The 16,575-nt window shown below is 37.6% G+C and overlaps 1 protein-coding gene and 1 pseudogene across 1 annotated transcript; one reads left to right on the top strand and one right to left on the bottom strand.

The window, feature by feature from the left end:
- Positions 1 to 8,147: 8,147 nt before the first annotated feature.
- LOC132185075 (glutamate receptor 2.7-like) lies at positions 8,148 to 11,836 on the top strand. Its single transcript, XM_059598900.1, has 4 exons — positions 8,148 to 9,530; positions 10,104 to 10,401; positions 10,491 to 10,873; positions 11,456 to 11,836. The coding sequence occupies exons 1-4, from the start codon at positions 8,148 to 8,150 to the stop codon at positions 11,834 to 11,836; spliced, it is 2,445 nt and encodes an 814-aa protein (XP_059454883.1).
- A 1,213-nt stretch (positions 11,837 to 13,049) lies between these two features.
- Positions 13,050 to 16,557, bottom strand: LOC132185074 (putative wall-associated receptor kinase-like 16; annotated as a pseudogene).
- Positions 16,558 to 16,575: the final 18 nt, after the last annotated feature.

Here is a 16,575-nt window from a genome sequence, read left to right as displayed (position 1 = left end):
GAGGTTGTCAATTTTCTGCTCTATGAGGCTTATATAGATCATAAACAACCGAAGGCAAACAAGAGCAAATTGGGAGACATTATTTGGAACAAAGATTTGAACATAAAAAAGGACTACGAAAGAGGAAGATAATATCCCAAATTTCTAGTAGTAGTAGTAAATCATTTGACTGCGTGGATCCAAAAGAAGCACGCGAAATGGTTGAGGAATTTTTGGACACATCATATAACAATCTTCTTAATCACTTCAACGAGGAAGAAAATGTGCCACAAGGAAATAAGAAGGGGAGAGTGGAGGAGCATAAAGAAGGGCAAAGCAGTGTAAACTTTATACAAGAGCAAGCAAATCTAATGGAACTGCAAACTACTCTAGTAGAAGTTGAAGACAATATATATAGGTGAATATTCAAGTTCTCCTTCTGCCTATAGTACTAAACAATGTGATCTGATCAACCATATTCCACATGTTTCCAAGTATGAGCTTGAATTTTTCTTGGGTAAAAATAGGCAAATCAATGGGAATTTTTTTTAGAGTGCCCAAGTTAGAATTTCTTGATATGGGGAAACCTCGCTTTGTTTATGTGTAAGTATATAATGGGATATAATATGAGAAAGAGAAAAGAGCAAAAGTGGAGAGAGACTATGAACGTTACAAGCATTTTCTACTTCTACATTAACAACAATAAACTTAATGTATCATTTGTAACTCTTATCTCTTGAGTTCTTGTAACTTTTGACTATTGAGTTTTTTGTCTTTTGAGTTATTGTAACTCTTGTCTCAATAATTGTTGATACAATGGCTGTTTTCTTTAATTTTTTTTTTTTTTTTTTTTTTTTTAAATTTTATTTTTTAAATATTCCTTTCTTTTTCCAGTTTCTTGTTCAATTGCATGTGATAATTAAAACAAAATAGAGAATCATTTACTTGTTCGTTTGTGAGTCAGCGCATCTTCAACAATAAGCCAAGCACGTCACTAATTTCTTCTCAAACACCTCTTTCAAAAATAATACACCAAATTGCAAAATTTTGAAAATTCTTTATTGCAATTTGCATGTCAGACTTGTTCTTCGCTCGTCGCTCTCTTCATTTTTCTATCAGTGATTCACAGTCAATTATGTTTTTTGATATGGTTTTGTGTAAAGACATGTTGACTTTCCTAAATTATGGAGCAACCGGAAAGAAGCTAAAAATTAGCCAGCTAATTAATTAACAGACATATATATATAAAAGCACAAGTTGTATTTCAATTCCTTAATATAATTAAGTTTTGAGTCTCCTCTCTTTCTCAAAGTCAAGTCATTCAAATTTCACCACCTTTATATATATCTTCTTCGCATGCCCGAAGATGTAAGAAATTCCATTGAAAGAAACATGTGGGGTACGTGGTCTTTCTTTCTTCTTGCTGTTGCTGTTGACGGCCGTAGGATCAAAAGGTAGGATCTCTGAAGGTTACTGTCCAACTACAAAAACGGTTGTAAGTGTAGGTGCTGTTTTTTACTGTAATTCTCGTGTGGGAAAGGAACAGAAAGTAGCAGCGGATATTGCCGTCCAAGATTTGCATCGGTTGAATTGTTCTACGAAGCTGGTTTTGAAAGCTAAAGACTCCCACGGAAATTCAGCTCGAGCAACTTCTGCTGGTAAGCTTTCTGACTTCTAACGTAAGCTGGACATGCACATAGATAACGTGTCGGCATTTGAGAACAAATTAAAGGTTGTGGGTGGGTTCTGTCACATTATATCCAATTTTAGAACTTCATACAGAACAGAGGTGCATGCACACAAATCAAATAAGTGGTAAATAGTTTGTGTTGGGCTCCAAAAATAACAACTTTTAATCAAACCAACTTTGTATAAAAAGCATTAAGATTTCATTGACAAACTAGCTTATGCTCAAATAAACATTTGGGAATAAGTTTCTCAGTATAGAATTTGAGTTATATGTATATTAGGAAAAAATTATTAAATTGGTCCGGTGGTTTGACTTGGTAACAAATAAATCCTAATGGTTTAAAAAATGAACTTATAAATCCATGTAATATGCCATTGTTAAAAAAATAAAAAAATAAAAAAAATAATAATTAAAAACAATAAAAATTGGGTCTCACCCATACAAATTTCAACAAATTTTCTAACAGAGTCCTTAATTATAAAATTATACATTTATCTTCAAATAAAAAATTATGAAAATAAAGAGGAAAAAAATAGCTTGGATGGGGGACATCTACCACCATCTCTGGCCTATTTTGAAGGTAGTCCACCACCTTGAAAGGCTTAATTAGGAGGAGGTTTCGCCACCACCTCTTGCTGATTATGTAGTGGTCGAACCACCCCTATATATAGTCATGAAAATAGTTTGACCACTTCTAATTGTCGGTTTTAGTGTGGTCGAACCACCTCTCATACCCACCTTCATAGCCATTGGAGTGGTTCGACCACCCTCAATAGTCAATTTTGTGGATGGCCAAACCACCTCCTATGACTAGTTATGAACCACCCAAATAGCTAATGGTAGTGGTTTGACCACCCCTTACAGGTGGTTTCCAAGGCCTTCAAGATGGTTTGGTCACCCTCAGCACTAGCTTTTGGAGGTGATTGAACCATCCTCTAAAGCCCTTGGTACAGTTGACCACCCCAAAATGGGTAAGAGGAGGTGACCAACCACCCAGAATGTGATTCATGGTTAAAAATTTTGTATGTATACTATAAATACAAGATTAAAGACCATCTAACTATGATATCAAAGTACTAATCCCCGTTTATACGTCAAAGGTAGTGGAGAGTCCCCCCCCCCCCCCCCAAAAAAAAGGGATTGTCAATCAAGTTACTCATCCACTAATACCCATATCACTTATAACTTAAATAATATAATTGAGTATGAATTTCTCATAATAATTAAAGATCTTACGACTTATTTTAATACTCAATTTAATTAACCAATAGTTGAACTTTTCATATTTGACTTAGTGCGACACAATTATTGCTCCCTATATATCTTCATGTAACATGGTATAAGATTCTTTAATTACAAAAAGTATATATAATTAAGAAACAACATTATAGGATATTAGGAATTATTTTACATGTTTGGTCTCGACAAATACTCACAAAAATTCTCTCGCTTTTCCAGTTAATTAACCATGATTAATAAAACAAAAAATATCTCTGATGTTAATTTTCTCACCGTGATTGGTTGAGATATCTTCATTCATATTTATAGAATCAAAGGAAGTTGAATTATATACAGACTCATGTACAGAATTAAAAGAGATTTAAACTATTCTCTACAGATGAGTTATCTACAAGATAAATACAATCTTATCACAATAACTAAGTCTTTGATTCTAACTCTATCTTCTCTTGAGAGGTTGACTTCAATATGACTTGTGCTTTAACACCCTCCTTCAAGTTCAACGGGGGACAACGCACGTTGAGCTTGTAGCAAAAGTCTTGAAAATGAGTTGCGACGATTGGTTTCGTCAATACATGTACAAGTTGATCTTTACTTGGAATAAACAGAACTTGGAGAGATTTATCCGCAACACGATCCCGGACGAAATGAAAGTCAATTTCGACATGCTTTGTTCGTGCATGGAAAACAGGGTTGACCGAAAGATATGTAGCACCAATATTATCACACCATAGTTTTGGCGGAGGGATTTTAGAAATTCCAAGATCACGAAGTAAAGCTTGAATCCATAGAAGTTCAACAGCTGTGTTGGCAACTGACTTGTATTCTGCTTCAGTGCTTGATCTAGAGACCGTAGGTTGTTTCCTAGAGCTCCATGAGACGAGATTTGCTCCAAGAAATACACAATGAGCTCCAGTCGATTTTCGATCATCCGGACAACCTGTCCAATCTGCATCCGAAAAGGCTTGAAGTTGGTGAGAGCTTGTGCGTGTCAGAAGAAGACCATGAGTGATTGTGTGCTTCAAGTACCGAAGAAATCTTTTAACAGCTTGCCAATGAGTCTTGGTTGGACGATGCATGAACTGACAAACCCGGTTGACGGAGAATGCTAAATCTGGTCTTGTGAGTGAGAGATATTGAAGAGAGCCCACTGTGCTTCGAAATAGAGTTGTATCTTCCATAGGATCCCCCACAGTTGTGGAGAGAGAACTCGACGACGACATAGGTGAAGAGATTGGTTTTGCCTCCAACATATTCGTTTTCTTTAAGAGATCAAGAATATATCGTTGTTGAGATAGCAAGAGTCCAGAATTTAGCCTTATTACTTCAACTCCAAGAAAATAGTTTATGTCCCCAAGCTCTTTGACAGCAAAAGTAACCTTGAGATTTCGTAGTAGATCATCAATGGCAGAGTCATGAGAGACTGTAATTATAATGTCATCAACATATATTAGAATAAACATGGTCACTAAATCTGATATAAACGTAAATAAGGAGGAATCAGCTTTTGAACCAACAAATCCAAGTTCAATAAGCTGGGTGCTGAGACGCGAAAACCAAGCTCTAGGTGCTTGCTTGAGTTCGTACAATGCCTTGTGCAATTTTCATAGATGATATGGTTTAGAAGGATGCGCAAACCCGGGTGGTTGAATCATGTATACTTCTTCAGAGAGAATACCATGGAGGAAGGCATTTTGAATGTCAATTTGTTTTATGGACCAGCCAGCATAATATGCTATAGAGAGGACAATTCGGATGGTCGTCGGTTTCACTACCGGGCTAAAAGTTTCTCCATAGTCAAGACCCGGTTTTTGGTGGTAGCCCTTGGCGACGAGACGTGCTTTGTGTCTTTCTATTGTTCCATTAGCTTTACGTTTAAGTTTGAAAACCCATTTGCACCCTTCTATATTCCGAGCAATAGTAGGTGGAACCAATGACCATGTTTGATTGTGAAGAAGTGCATTAAACTCTACTTGCATAGCAATACGCCATTCTGGAATTTGCATAGCAGTGGAAAAACATGTGGGCTCAATCATGGCAGCCTCTGTGATGGATAAAAGAGCTCTTCCAATGGGGTATCGTACAATTCCATCATGAAATTGTCGAGGTTTGTGAATCTGGTTTTGTGCTCTTGTGACCATTTGGTGTGTCCGTGTTGGTGCCGAAGGTATGGAGAAGTTTGTACCTGTACTATTTTCGTCAAGAGTATTAGATGAAACAAAATCAATGTTAGACAAAATGGGACCAGAATTGTCCATATTCTCACTAGATGCCATGGAGGGGGACCTACATGGAGAGGGACTAGTCGAAGTCTGCATGGTTATTGAGGGTTGGCCATTTTCAGGTATAGGGGGCTGTGTAGTCACAGGTGTTGCAAGCTGGGGAGCCACGAGTATTGAGATGAGGTTTTGGGTTTGATAATGTGGCTGAGTTAGAGGGATATTAACCAAAGGTAAGATTGGGGGATCGGTGCAGGGAGTGGCCGTGTTTGGAAGGGTTGTGGACTTACAGGGAAACACTGTCTCATGAAAAACAACATCACGTGAAACGTAGAACTAGCTAGATTCTGTGTAATAGAACCTATACCCCTTATGGTGAGGACTGTAACCCATAAAGATGCATGCTTTTGATCGAAACTCGAATTTGTGGGTATTGTATGGTCTTAGATTTGGAAAGCATTGACAGCCAAAAATTTTGAGAAAAGAGTAGTCTGGAGGTTGGCCAAATAATTTTTGGAATGGTGACAAATTTTTCAAGGTTGGTGTTGGGAGACGATTTATAAGAAAATATGCGGTTTGACATGCTTCATCCCAAAAGCTTGTTGGAATACCACTATCAGCAAGGAGTGCAAGGGTAGTATCGACAATGTGACCATGTTTTCTCTCAACACAACCTTGTTGTTGATGTGTATGAGGACAAGATAAACGATGTAGAATTCCCTTGGATTGAAAAAATTTATTAAGGGAACATAATTCACCCCCCCAATCAGTTTGGACATGTTTAATCTTGGAATTGAATAAATGTTCAACCATGATTTGGAATTTTTGAAAAACATTCATGACATCAGATTTTTGTTGGATGGGAAACAACCAAGTAAATTTGCTAAAAGCATCAATAAAGGAAACATAATATTTATTTCCATGAATAGAAATAACAGGTGAAGGACCCCAAACATCCGAATAGACTAATTCTAATGGATTACATATTTTTGAATTTGAAGTAGAAAAAGGTAACTGATGGCCTTTTGCAAGTTAACATGCGGTGCAGGGGAGGCAATTTTTATTTGCTGAAACTGGAAGACTAAATTTAGAAAGAACATGTTGAACAGTGCGAAGGGCAGGATGTCCTAGACGCTTGTGCCAATGATCCGCCGAGGTTCGCACACCGACGAGGGTATGCTTTATTTGAGGAGGCTTCGACGATTGACACAGTTGATAGAGTCCATCTTTAAGAGGACCTTGGTGGAGCAGGATTCGAGTTTGACAGTCCTTAATCACAAAATAATTGGCATGAAATTCAAAGAAAACATTATTATCACGAGCAAATTTATTTACCGAAAGTAAATTTTTGCAGATATGGGGAACAAGAAGTATTTGTTTTAATAAGAATTTTCTACGGGAAGCTGAGATTGTAGCAGATCCAGTATGAGATATAGACAAACTTGACCCATTACCAACACAGATTTGATTTGCACCATGATATTCCTCAGATGATAGGTTGAGCTTGGTCATCTTATTGGTGAGATGATGTGTGGCTCCTGTATCTGGATACCAATTGTCATCCATGGTCACAGTTGGAGAGGAGTAGAGAGCTTGGGAGTTGGGTGTGGATTCCCCCTGATAGGTTTGATCAAAATGGCGATAGCAACGCAGAGCCGTGTGACCTTGTTTTCTGCATACCTGACAGTTGGGACGAAATTGAGAAGAGGAGCCATGATATGCATTTGAATTTCAGCCACGGTTGTTTGGAGAATAGCCCCTTCCTCGGTTTGTGGGTCCACACCCACCATAGAAATTTCCTCAACCACGAGGTCCACAGCTGCGGAGAGCTTGAGATCGAGCAGAGTAATTTGCAGTTGAGGGAGAGATATCCGTAGTATGGAAACGCTGCTCAAGGCGTAGCTCATAGGCGAGGAGGTGGACGAAAATTTCCTCGAGAGAAAGAGGGTCCACGCGAGTGGTCACAGATGTGACAAAAGGATCATACTCCGATCCCAGACCAGCCAATAAATAAGAGATCGTTTCGAAGTCATTGAGAGGCTGGCCTATAGCCGCCATGGTATCGCTCATAAGTTTCATTCGCTGAAAATAATCAGTGACAGATTGGTTACCTTTCTTAGAAGTGGCAAGTTGATAATGGATTTGCATCATCTGAGCACAAGATGTCGAGGCGAACATCTTCTCCAAGGACAACTAGAGATCACGGGCCGTAGCACACCCCACAGCAAGAGTGACTAAAGATTCTGAAAGAGTGGAAATTAAAACACTCAAAATAAGTTGATCACGTTGGTACCAGGTGATGTACGCAGGGTTCATGATTTGGGCAGGAGCATCCACGGCAGGGGCTGGATTTGGGATAGTTTTTGGTGGAGCATGGTTTGTGCCGTCAATGAAACCGTGAGCGTCTTGGCCATGCAAGTACACGTCTATTTGCGTTTTCCAGGAGATGAAATTGCTTTTGGTGAGCTTGATGTTGAGAGTTGGATTCATATTGGGAACTTGAAATACAATATTTGGTGCAGCAGGTTGAATGGGTGCTGGTGCAGTGGGATTCGGTGCAACAATAGGATTCAGTGCAACAATATGTGGAATCGGAATATCACCTTTAGGAATGGCCATGAGTGCAGTAGCAGCAGCAGGTATTGTGAAAAAAAAATTATGACGGGAGCAGTAGATATTAGAAGCAGGGAAAAAAAATGAAAGAAAAAAACAAAGAAACCAGGAATCAAAACAAAAACAACGTTAGTCAATATTTTGCTCTGATACCATAATAAAACTAAAAATATCTCTGATGATAATTTTCTCACTGTGATTGGTTGAGATATCTTCATTCATATTTATAGAATCAAAGGAAGTTGAGTTATATACAGACTCATGTATAGAATTAAAAGAGATTTAAACTATTCTCTACAGTTGAGTTATCTACAAGATAAATACAATCTTATCACAATAACTAAGTCTTTGATTCTAACTCTATCTTCTCTTGAGAGGTTGACTTCAATATGACTTATGCTTTAACAATGATTCTCATTCCACCATCCACTATATATTGTTGCAATACAGAAGCACAAAATAGTGAAAATTATACAAATTTGGTTGCAGCAATTGAACTCATTGACAGCAAACAAGTGCATGCCATCATCGGAACATTAACATTTCAGGAAGCTGCTATAATCTCTGATATGGGTAAAGCCACCAAGGATATCCCTATCCTATCGCTAATTTCACCGGCTTTTATCCCGCCGGTAGAACCACTTCAACCGCCATTTTTCATTCAAATGGCCAACGACGTCAACCTCCACATGAAGTGTATTGCCGCCATTGTAGGCCACTTTAACTGGCGAAAGGTGACAACAATTTATGAAAACAATAACGGTTTTTCCAGTGATCCTGCAGGAACAATATTAACTCTCCTTTCTGATTCACTCCGAGCTGTTGGCTCAGAGATTGAACAACACTCAACTTTACCTTCCCTATCTTCTCTGTCATCAGACCCAAAATCAGCCATTGTAGAAGAGCTTAAAAAACTACAGAGCAAGAGCAACAGGGTCTTCGTAGTTCTTCTGTCTTCTATAGAGTTAGCTATTTTGCTTTTTGAGAAGGCAAACCAAATGGGTATGATGGAAAAAGGCAACGTATGGATTGTAACAGATGAGATTGCAAGCCTTCTTGATTCTGTTGATTCTTCAATCACATACAACATGCAAGGCGTGCTTGGTTATAAGACTATTTTTGAGTCTTCTAGTGAAAAATTCAAGCAGTTTAAAATCAAATCCCGAAAGAATTATGGAATGAAGTACCCAGAAGAAGAGAAAGCTAATCCAAGCATTTTTGCGCTTCGTGCTTATGATGCAACATGGGCTATTGCTCAGGCCATTACGATATCACAAAGAAGGGAAACCCCAAAAACATTATGGGAAAATTTTTTGTCCAATATCTTCGAAGGTCTAAGTGGCAAGATAATCTTCAAGAATAGTAAATTGTCAAAATTACCCATCTTTCGAATCATTAATGTGGTTGGCAAAAGCTACAAGGAGATAGCATTCTGGTCACCAGAATTTGGTTTCTCTAAGAACTTTACAGAGCATGATGGGGAGAAAGTACGAGTTTTTAATGGTTCTATTAATGGAGTAATGGGTCCAGTATTTTGGCCAGGTGGCCAGCAAACAGTGCCAAAGGGTTGGACTTACGATGTAATTGAGGGGAAACCATTGAAGATAGGGGTTCCTGCCAGGGGTGCATTTAATCAGTTTGTGAGATTAACTTATGACAAGGAGACGAACAGAACATTCATCACTGGTTTTTCAATTGATGTGTTTGAAGCAGTTGTGGAACGTCTCCCTTACCAATTGCCTTATGTTTTGGTCCCTTTCAACCGATCATATGATGATATGGTGCAACTGGTTTAAGTGGAAAATATTTTCTTGAAAAATGATTTTTGTTTGGCAAATAATCACAATTTTATTATTTTTTTTTATTTTTTATTTTTTTTTTTCATTCAATCATATTAAATTTTAAATTACAAAAATGTCCTAACCAGGTCTCGGTAGTGTCATGACCGAGTCTCAACCGTGTCTTGGTCGGGTACCGGTGCCGGTGTTCTGATCGGGTCTCGGCAGGGTCTTGACCAAGTCCCAATTGGTCTCGACCGGGTCCTCATTAGGTCCCGGCGGTGTCCTGGTTGGGTCCTAACAGACTCTCGACTGGGTCATGGGTTGGTCTCGATGGTGTCCTGGTGATGTCCTTTTATTTTTCGTCGCACCAAACACCTAAAAATACAGATAACATTTTTCAAAAATCATTTTAAGCCGAAACAAATGGAGCCCAAAAGGAAAAGGAAGAAAAAAAATAATTTTTTTCATGAAAGAATTAATCCTGACAAAACTTTGTTACTATCTTTATGCTATTTGGTATTACTAATGACATGCACTTCTATATATGAACATTGATATGAGCATGAATGAGATGTGAAATAGGGCTTGGATGGAGCAGTTGGTGATATAGAAATCATGGCAGATCGAATGCAATATGCAGAATTTACTCTACCATATATCGTATCTGGACTTGTGATGGTAGTCACTGTGAAACCAGATAAGCTCAGAGAAAAATGGCTGTTCTTCAAGGTCTTTACCAAAAAAATGTGGCTACTCATGGTGGCGATGCATCTATTCATAGGGTTAGTAATTTGGTTGATTGAAAATGGAGGCAATCCTGAATTTGAGGGCTTCGGTGCTATGCTTTGGTTTTCTGTCACTGTCCTTTTCTTCATACAAAGTAAGTCTCCACTCAAAACAAAAGACCTTAAAGTTTACTTTTGTTCGATACATACTAGGTACTAGATTTGATGTCTTTTCACTCTGCAGGAGAACCAATTAAGAACAATTTGTCTCGTTTTGTGTTGGCGCCATGGTTTTTTATGATTCTAATTGTTTCGGCCAGTTTCACAGCAAGCCTCACATCCAGAATGACTGTCTCTCAGTTTAAACCGTCTGTGCTAGATATTGAAACACTTCAAAGAACAAATGCACCAGTTGGGTGTAATGGGAATTCATTCATTGTAAGATATTTGATCAACGTCTTGAATTTTAAGCCTGAGAATATCAGGGGAGTTTGCTCCATAAACGACTGCCCTCAAGCGTTTGAGAGAGGGGAAATTCAAGCAGCTTTTTTTGTTGGCCCGCATGCTAAAGTCTTCCTTGCTAAGTACTGCAAAGGTTACACTGCAACAGAACCCACTTTTAGTCTGGTTGGTTTTGGCTTTGTAATCTCCTCTCCTTTTTCTTCATTTTTCTTGGGAAAAAACTTCAATTATCTCCTAATACTTTTACAGTCATATTTTTAAAGTTTTAAAAGTAGTATCGTGGGGTTCTTATATTTTAAAATGTTGCAATGTCATCTCTCGATTAGAAATTTCTGTTAAACCTTAGTGGGACGACGCCAAAATATCACAATTTTTTTTTTTTTTTTTTAGTAAAAATAAAAAAACTTATCCATGGCTAACCCAGGGCCAGCTGTGGGTCAAGCTGTTCCCTTTTTCTTTAAAAAAAGAAAAAAGAAAAAAAGAATTATTTAACGGGTAAATTTGTATTTTTATAAGTTTTATAGGGGCATAACAAACATTTCACTTATTGCCCATTAGATTTAATCCTAAATGTTAACGATAAGGGTGACATTGCAAACTTTTAAACCAGCCCGACTTTCTAACTTTTTGAACTCTAAAAAAAAATAATTGCAAGTGTCAAAACATCACTGGTAAGTGAAGTTCCTTTTGTTCATTTATCCTTAAAAAATTTGATCTTGGAAGTGCTGTTTTGGTTTCCTGTCGCAGGTTTTCTCCAAAGATTCTCCTTTGGTTTTTGACATTTCAAAGGTAACCCTTGAAGTGATACAGACGGGAGAAATGCAACAACTAGAAAGAAACTTGCTCTCCTCTAATAACTGCTCCTCTACGTCCAACTTGAACGTTGATCCAGAATTAGGCCCTGAGCCTTTCTATGGCCTGTTTGGCATTTCAGGTGCCATTTCTGCGCTTGCATTCTTAATCACTGTGGCCAGTCTGAAGCGAAACCAACAGCTGAGAATGCACTTCATACCAGCAGCATTCATAGATAACAGAGTTGTAATATGGGCAATCATTTTTCTCTCTCGAATCTATGTCAGGTGTCAATCTCCCTACAGAAGAAGGAGCATCGTAGTCCCTGTCCCATAAGCAGAAGATGAAACAAAATTTTTGTTTCAAACTTAATATAAGCATATATGTATAGTTTTATGTTCAGATTGTTTCCTTAAAAGAAGGCATTAATGAGTCTTGGAAAAAGAGAGTTCCAACTTAACTGCTTTAGAGCAATTTTTTTTTTTTTAGTAGATCAATGTTTTTATGTACACACCAGTACGTACGGTGTGAGACACGGCAGGTACGCATGTGATGGCTGTGCAAGGCTGACGGCTGTTGAGCGCCTTGGTAGCGCAACTGGTCATTCAATTTTTTAATGTTGTAATATTGTATGATTGTAGATTGTAGAATACTTATCAGTATGATCCAGATTGTAGAATACTTATCAGTATGATCCAACGGTTGGATTTCCTACACCATTAGTAATATCAACTATAAGATTAAATCAAGTTAGATTTAACGGTTGAAATTTTTTTTTTTTTTTTTTTTTTGACATGTCTACACAAGATGGGGGAGGGAGATTCGAACTAGTAACCTCCGTTTCATTAAGCATGGTCTCAGCCGATTGAGCTACCTCTTGGGGACAAAAAAAAAAAAAAAAGTTGTTACTACCAAGTATGATTTAATGATCATATTTAAACAACATTTAATTATAGTATGATCTAACAGTCAAGATTAAGTACATGTTAGATAAGTGCGATTGAACGGTCAGAGTTAAAAGATCATTAGTAACAATTCGTTTTTGTTAATTATGAAAATACATATTTGTTAATGAATAGACACTAAACCTGTTGAGTTCAATGAGTTGGCTGTTTTGACAAGTCATTAAAGTTGATTGAAAAAGCACTTCTTCATTTATAAATAGCCTACTCACCGTAACAATAAGGTAATAAAATGAGCCACACTTTATTGAAAATTTTCTTAAATACACATATTTAAGAAAACTACACTTGCCAAACACCAACAAATATACAATCCCACATCAGCTATACAAGACAACAGGACACAAGAAAAAAATTGCACCAAATAACGTACACCAACAGAAACAAGACAGCAACAGATTGCTCTTTCGACCATAACATAATACTTAACACATGAAGAATAGTGCATATAGAATATGCATGCCATCACCATATCTATTGAGCATTTTGTTGAGGCAATAAAGCAAACATAACTCTTTTTAGGACACTAAAATGGGAAATTGCCTTAGAAAAAAATGCCATGAAGAGCGGATGTTATCACGCCACATTCATCTGCCATCCCCCAAGGCTAATTTTACATGGCCTTTCATGCTATCAAATCCAGCGTTTGTACTGCTACTTCCACCATATTCGGAGGCGTCAGATGTCACACCATGCAAGTGGTCGGCCTTTTCCAGATTTGATTGAACATTAACCAAGGAATGCGTCTCCATCTTTCTTATTCGTTCTAATTCAATTACCACTTCCTTCATACTAGGCCTCTCATCCCCTTTCACTCTTAAGCACCTCTCTACAATTTTAACGACTTCCTTGATTTGCACTTCAACTATATGGTTATCAAGAATTTCAAACAATCGATCATCTTTCGAGGAAGAAAGAAAATACATAGGTAGACATCTTTCCTCCTCGAACCTATCAAATGAAAATACATCATCTCCTATTAGTAGCTCCACGAGGACAACTCCAAAGCTATAAACATCACTTTTATCCATCAATTGGCTCGTCTATAAGTATTCGGGATCCAGGTATCCAAGAGTTCCATGTACTACAGTAGCTACATCCTTTTGATCTTGGGAAACCAATTTCAAAATTCCAAAGTCGGAGGCTTTCACAGTGAAATTATCATCAAGAAGTATGTTTGAGGACTTGACATCTTTATGAATTATAGGTGGCGAAGCTGTAAAATGCAGATACAATAGTGCGTTTGCTATTTCTACAGCTATTATTAGACGGGTTTCCCATCGTTTGGTGGATGTGTTGCTTTCACGATGTATATGGTTGAACAATGTACCCTTTGAGACAAATTCATAAACTAGCAAAGGAACTTGTGTTTCTAAGCAACAGCTTGAGAGTTTGACAGCATTCCTATGGTCAATTTGGGAGAGCAGAACAATCTCATTAATGAATTAATCAACTTGGTCTTGATCCATTGTCTTGGACTTCTTGATGGCAACAATTGTATTATTTGGTAAAAATCATTTGTAAACTGTACCAAAACCTCCTCGGCCAATGATCCTACTCTCTCTATAATTTTTGGTAGCTACCTTCAACTCTTCAAAAGTAAAGATTTTGGCCTTTTTAGTAGATCTTAGTTCACGGAGACACCATTCTAAGATCAAACCCCCATTTTGTTGAAAGAGCTTTGCTTTGAGTTTAATAAATTTTCTTTTATTGGATACCAAGCACATCCACGAGCTAACCCAAGAATAGCAATTAAGATTACGCCAATTCCTGCACTTGAAAATGCTGAAACGTTATTGATCATCTTGACATAACCTCATCATTAGGAATAGGATTCTCTCAAATTCAATTTCAATTTAAAATGAAATGGGTAATATTTAATTTATGATCAACGGTTAAAGTTTGTGCATCTAATGGTATACATGATACTATCTACTTACCAATGAGACTCTTAATTGCTACTGCGAGATCCATAGAACAACCTTCACCATCTTTTCTTCCGTCCCCATGATACCACTTAGGACAACTAAATGTATAATTGCCTTGTATGTTGGTACAGATTTTCGTGCAGGTATTGAGAGTTTGATTCCCACATTCGTTAATGTCTGCATTATGTTAGGTATCAATCAATTAAGGCAAGAGGTCCAATATGGCATGCAATCAATAAGGCATGAGGTCCAATATGGTATGCAAGAAATAAAAGCATTCACAGCAGACTCCCTTTCCTAAGTTTAGGGAATATGCCTAAAAACTCGCAAAAAATGTCCCACAGCAGACTCCCTAAATGAACTCTAAACATTAGGATTGGTACAGTAGAACCCAATGTTTTGGGTTCCACTATTGCAATCCTTATGATTATTAAAAAAAAAAAAATGATTATTTCTTTTCTCTCCTCTCTCCTCTCATGTCTCACAATTCTCTCTTATCTCTCCTCTCATATATATAATATAATTAAAAAAATAAATATTTTAATAATATAGAGAATGATTAAGGGAAGTTATTGGGGTGTATTGATATAGGGAAGCAAAAAGTAGTTTGGATCCTGTAAGGAAAATGACGAGAAAACTGTTGGGAATGCTCTAAGCAAAGACATCCAATAAGGCAACAACTACTTTCCGAGAATTGTAGTTCCCAATTAGTAAACCCTAGTTCCCAATTAAGAAAACCCTATTTTACATTTCCTTGTAAAACCCTCAACCAATCCATTATAAATGTAACCCTAAGCCACGAGAATCATCATCCAAAAATACAATAACAATCCTTTGTTCTCTATTTGATTTCCCAATTACTTGACAAAATACTTTGTTACAAATTGTATTTTAATAGCTATAACACATGTCACTTTATTAGATTAGTTTATATGAATTAGCTACAGAGCAGTTTGTAGCAAATTTTTGTCCCCAATTATGTGTTCTTATCAAATTATCAAGTGAAGAATATCAACACCATATAAGTATACTCATAATGAAATACATACATTGAAACGGAATTAGGATCCTTTCAAGTTTATTTGAACGGGATAATATCCAATTAATTATATTGGAGTGGTATATATTTTTGTTCCCTCAAAAAATAAAAACACAAAAATACCCTTTCAATATAGCTAACTGATACTCTCTAGTGGGTTCAAATGAACCGGAAAGGATCTTGAAAGGAAAAAATATATATATCATAAGTGATATTGAATGATCAGGAAAAAAAAAAATTATCTTTTACTTTTTTGATTGGGAAGATTTGTAGATGTAAATACCTTGGCAACCCTCATGGAGGTATGAGTTCCCTTGGTAACCCTGTTTGCACTTGCAGTAGTACCCCTCCCTGGTTCGGAGATGATCAAAGCACTCACTATTCTCCTTACATGCGTAATTCCGTTCGTTCTGGGCTTTTTCGCATGCATGATTGCCAACTAACCAATCAAGTACCAATGGAACCCTTTTGTGGGGTAGTTTTTTGAGATAACATGCGGAGAAGTCAGAAGTGGAACGTGCCTTTCTCGGCAACAAAAGCATAGGCACAGGGATTGAAGTTCCATACTTTGGAGTAACTATGAAAGCTCTTTACTTCCACACTAACATTTTTAAGCCCATCCGGAAACCCCACCTCGCAGCACCCAACGCCGGAACAGGACCCATTGACCACGTTGCTAAGGCTAGGGCATTCAGATGAGCACCCGATCGAGTACGCTTCTCCGTTTTGGAACCCACGTAGGAATCCGCTAGTGTCACAGCCAAGAACAGTGAAGGATTTTTTCTTGTCGGAAACGGTGGACCCCCCAGCTCGAGCGCGAAAACGACGTTACCCATGGGTTCACCTCCATTAACAGTGCCAGGCTACCCACACCCTGACATGCAACTCATGATTCTCAATGGATATGCTTGTTACAGGGATATTACCTATCATTGGTTTTCCCGAGTGACAAGTGATACTAAAACTCTCTTCCAGATAGCACTCCTCAGACAAACCAAATGGGAATGGAATTTCCATATCTCCACAGTACTTGTTCAAGCACTCTGGCTTTGCTGCTGCCGCTGCCGCAATTGCAAATATTATCGCTCCGGCCACTACTATTTGCGAAAGGTTCCCGCTCAAGTCCATTGCCACAACTTTTTTGAG

The sequence above is a fragment of the Corylus avellana genome, chromosome ca6, assembly GCF_901000735.1.
Source record: "Corylus avellana chromosome ca6, CavTom2PMs-1.0".
Lineage (NCBI taxonomy): Eukaryota > Viridiplantae > Streptophyta > Magnoliopsida > Fagales > Betulaceae > Corylus > Corylus avellana.
This window is presented reverse-complemented; position numbering and strand designations above follow the sequence as displayed.

Bases quoted from the DNA above. Each gene is read 5' to 3' on its own strand.
- LOC132185075 (XM_059598900.1), top strand. From the start codon at position 8,148: ATGATTCTCATTCCACCATCCACTATATATTGTTGCAATACAGAAGCA. The intron at 9,531-10,103 runs GTTTAAGTGGAA...GATGTGAAATAG, and splicing joins ATGATGATATGGTGCAACTG to GGCTTGGATGGAGCAGTTGG. The intron at 10,874-11,455 runs GTTGGTTTTGGC...TTCCTGTCGCAG, and splicing joins CAGAACCCACTTTTAGTCTG to GTTTTCTCCAAAGATTCTCC.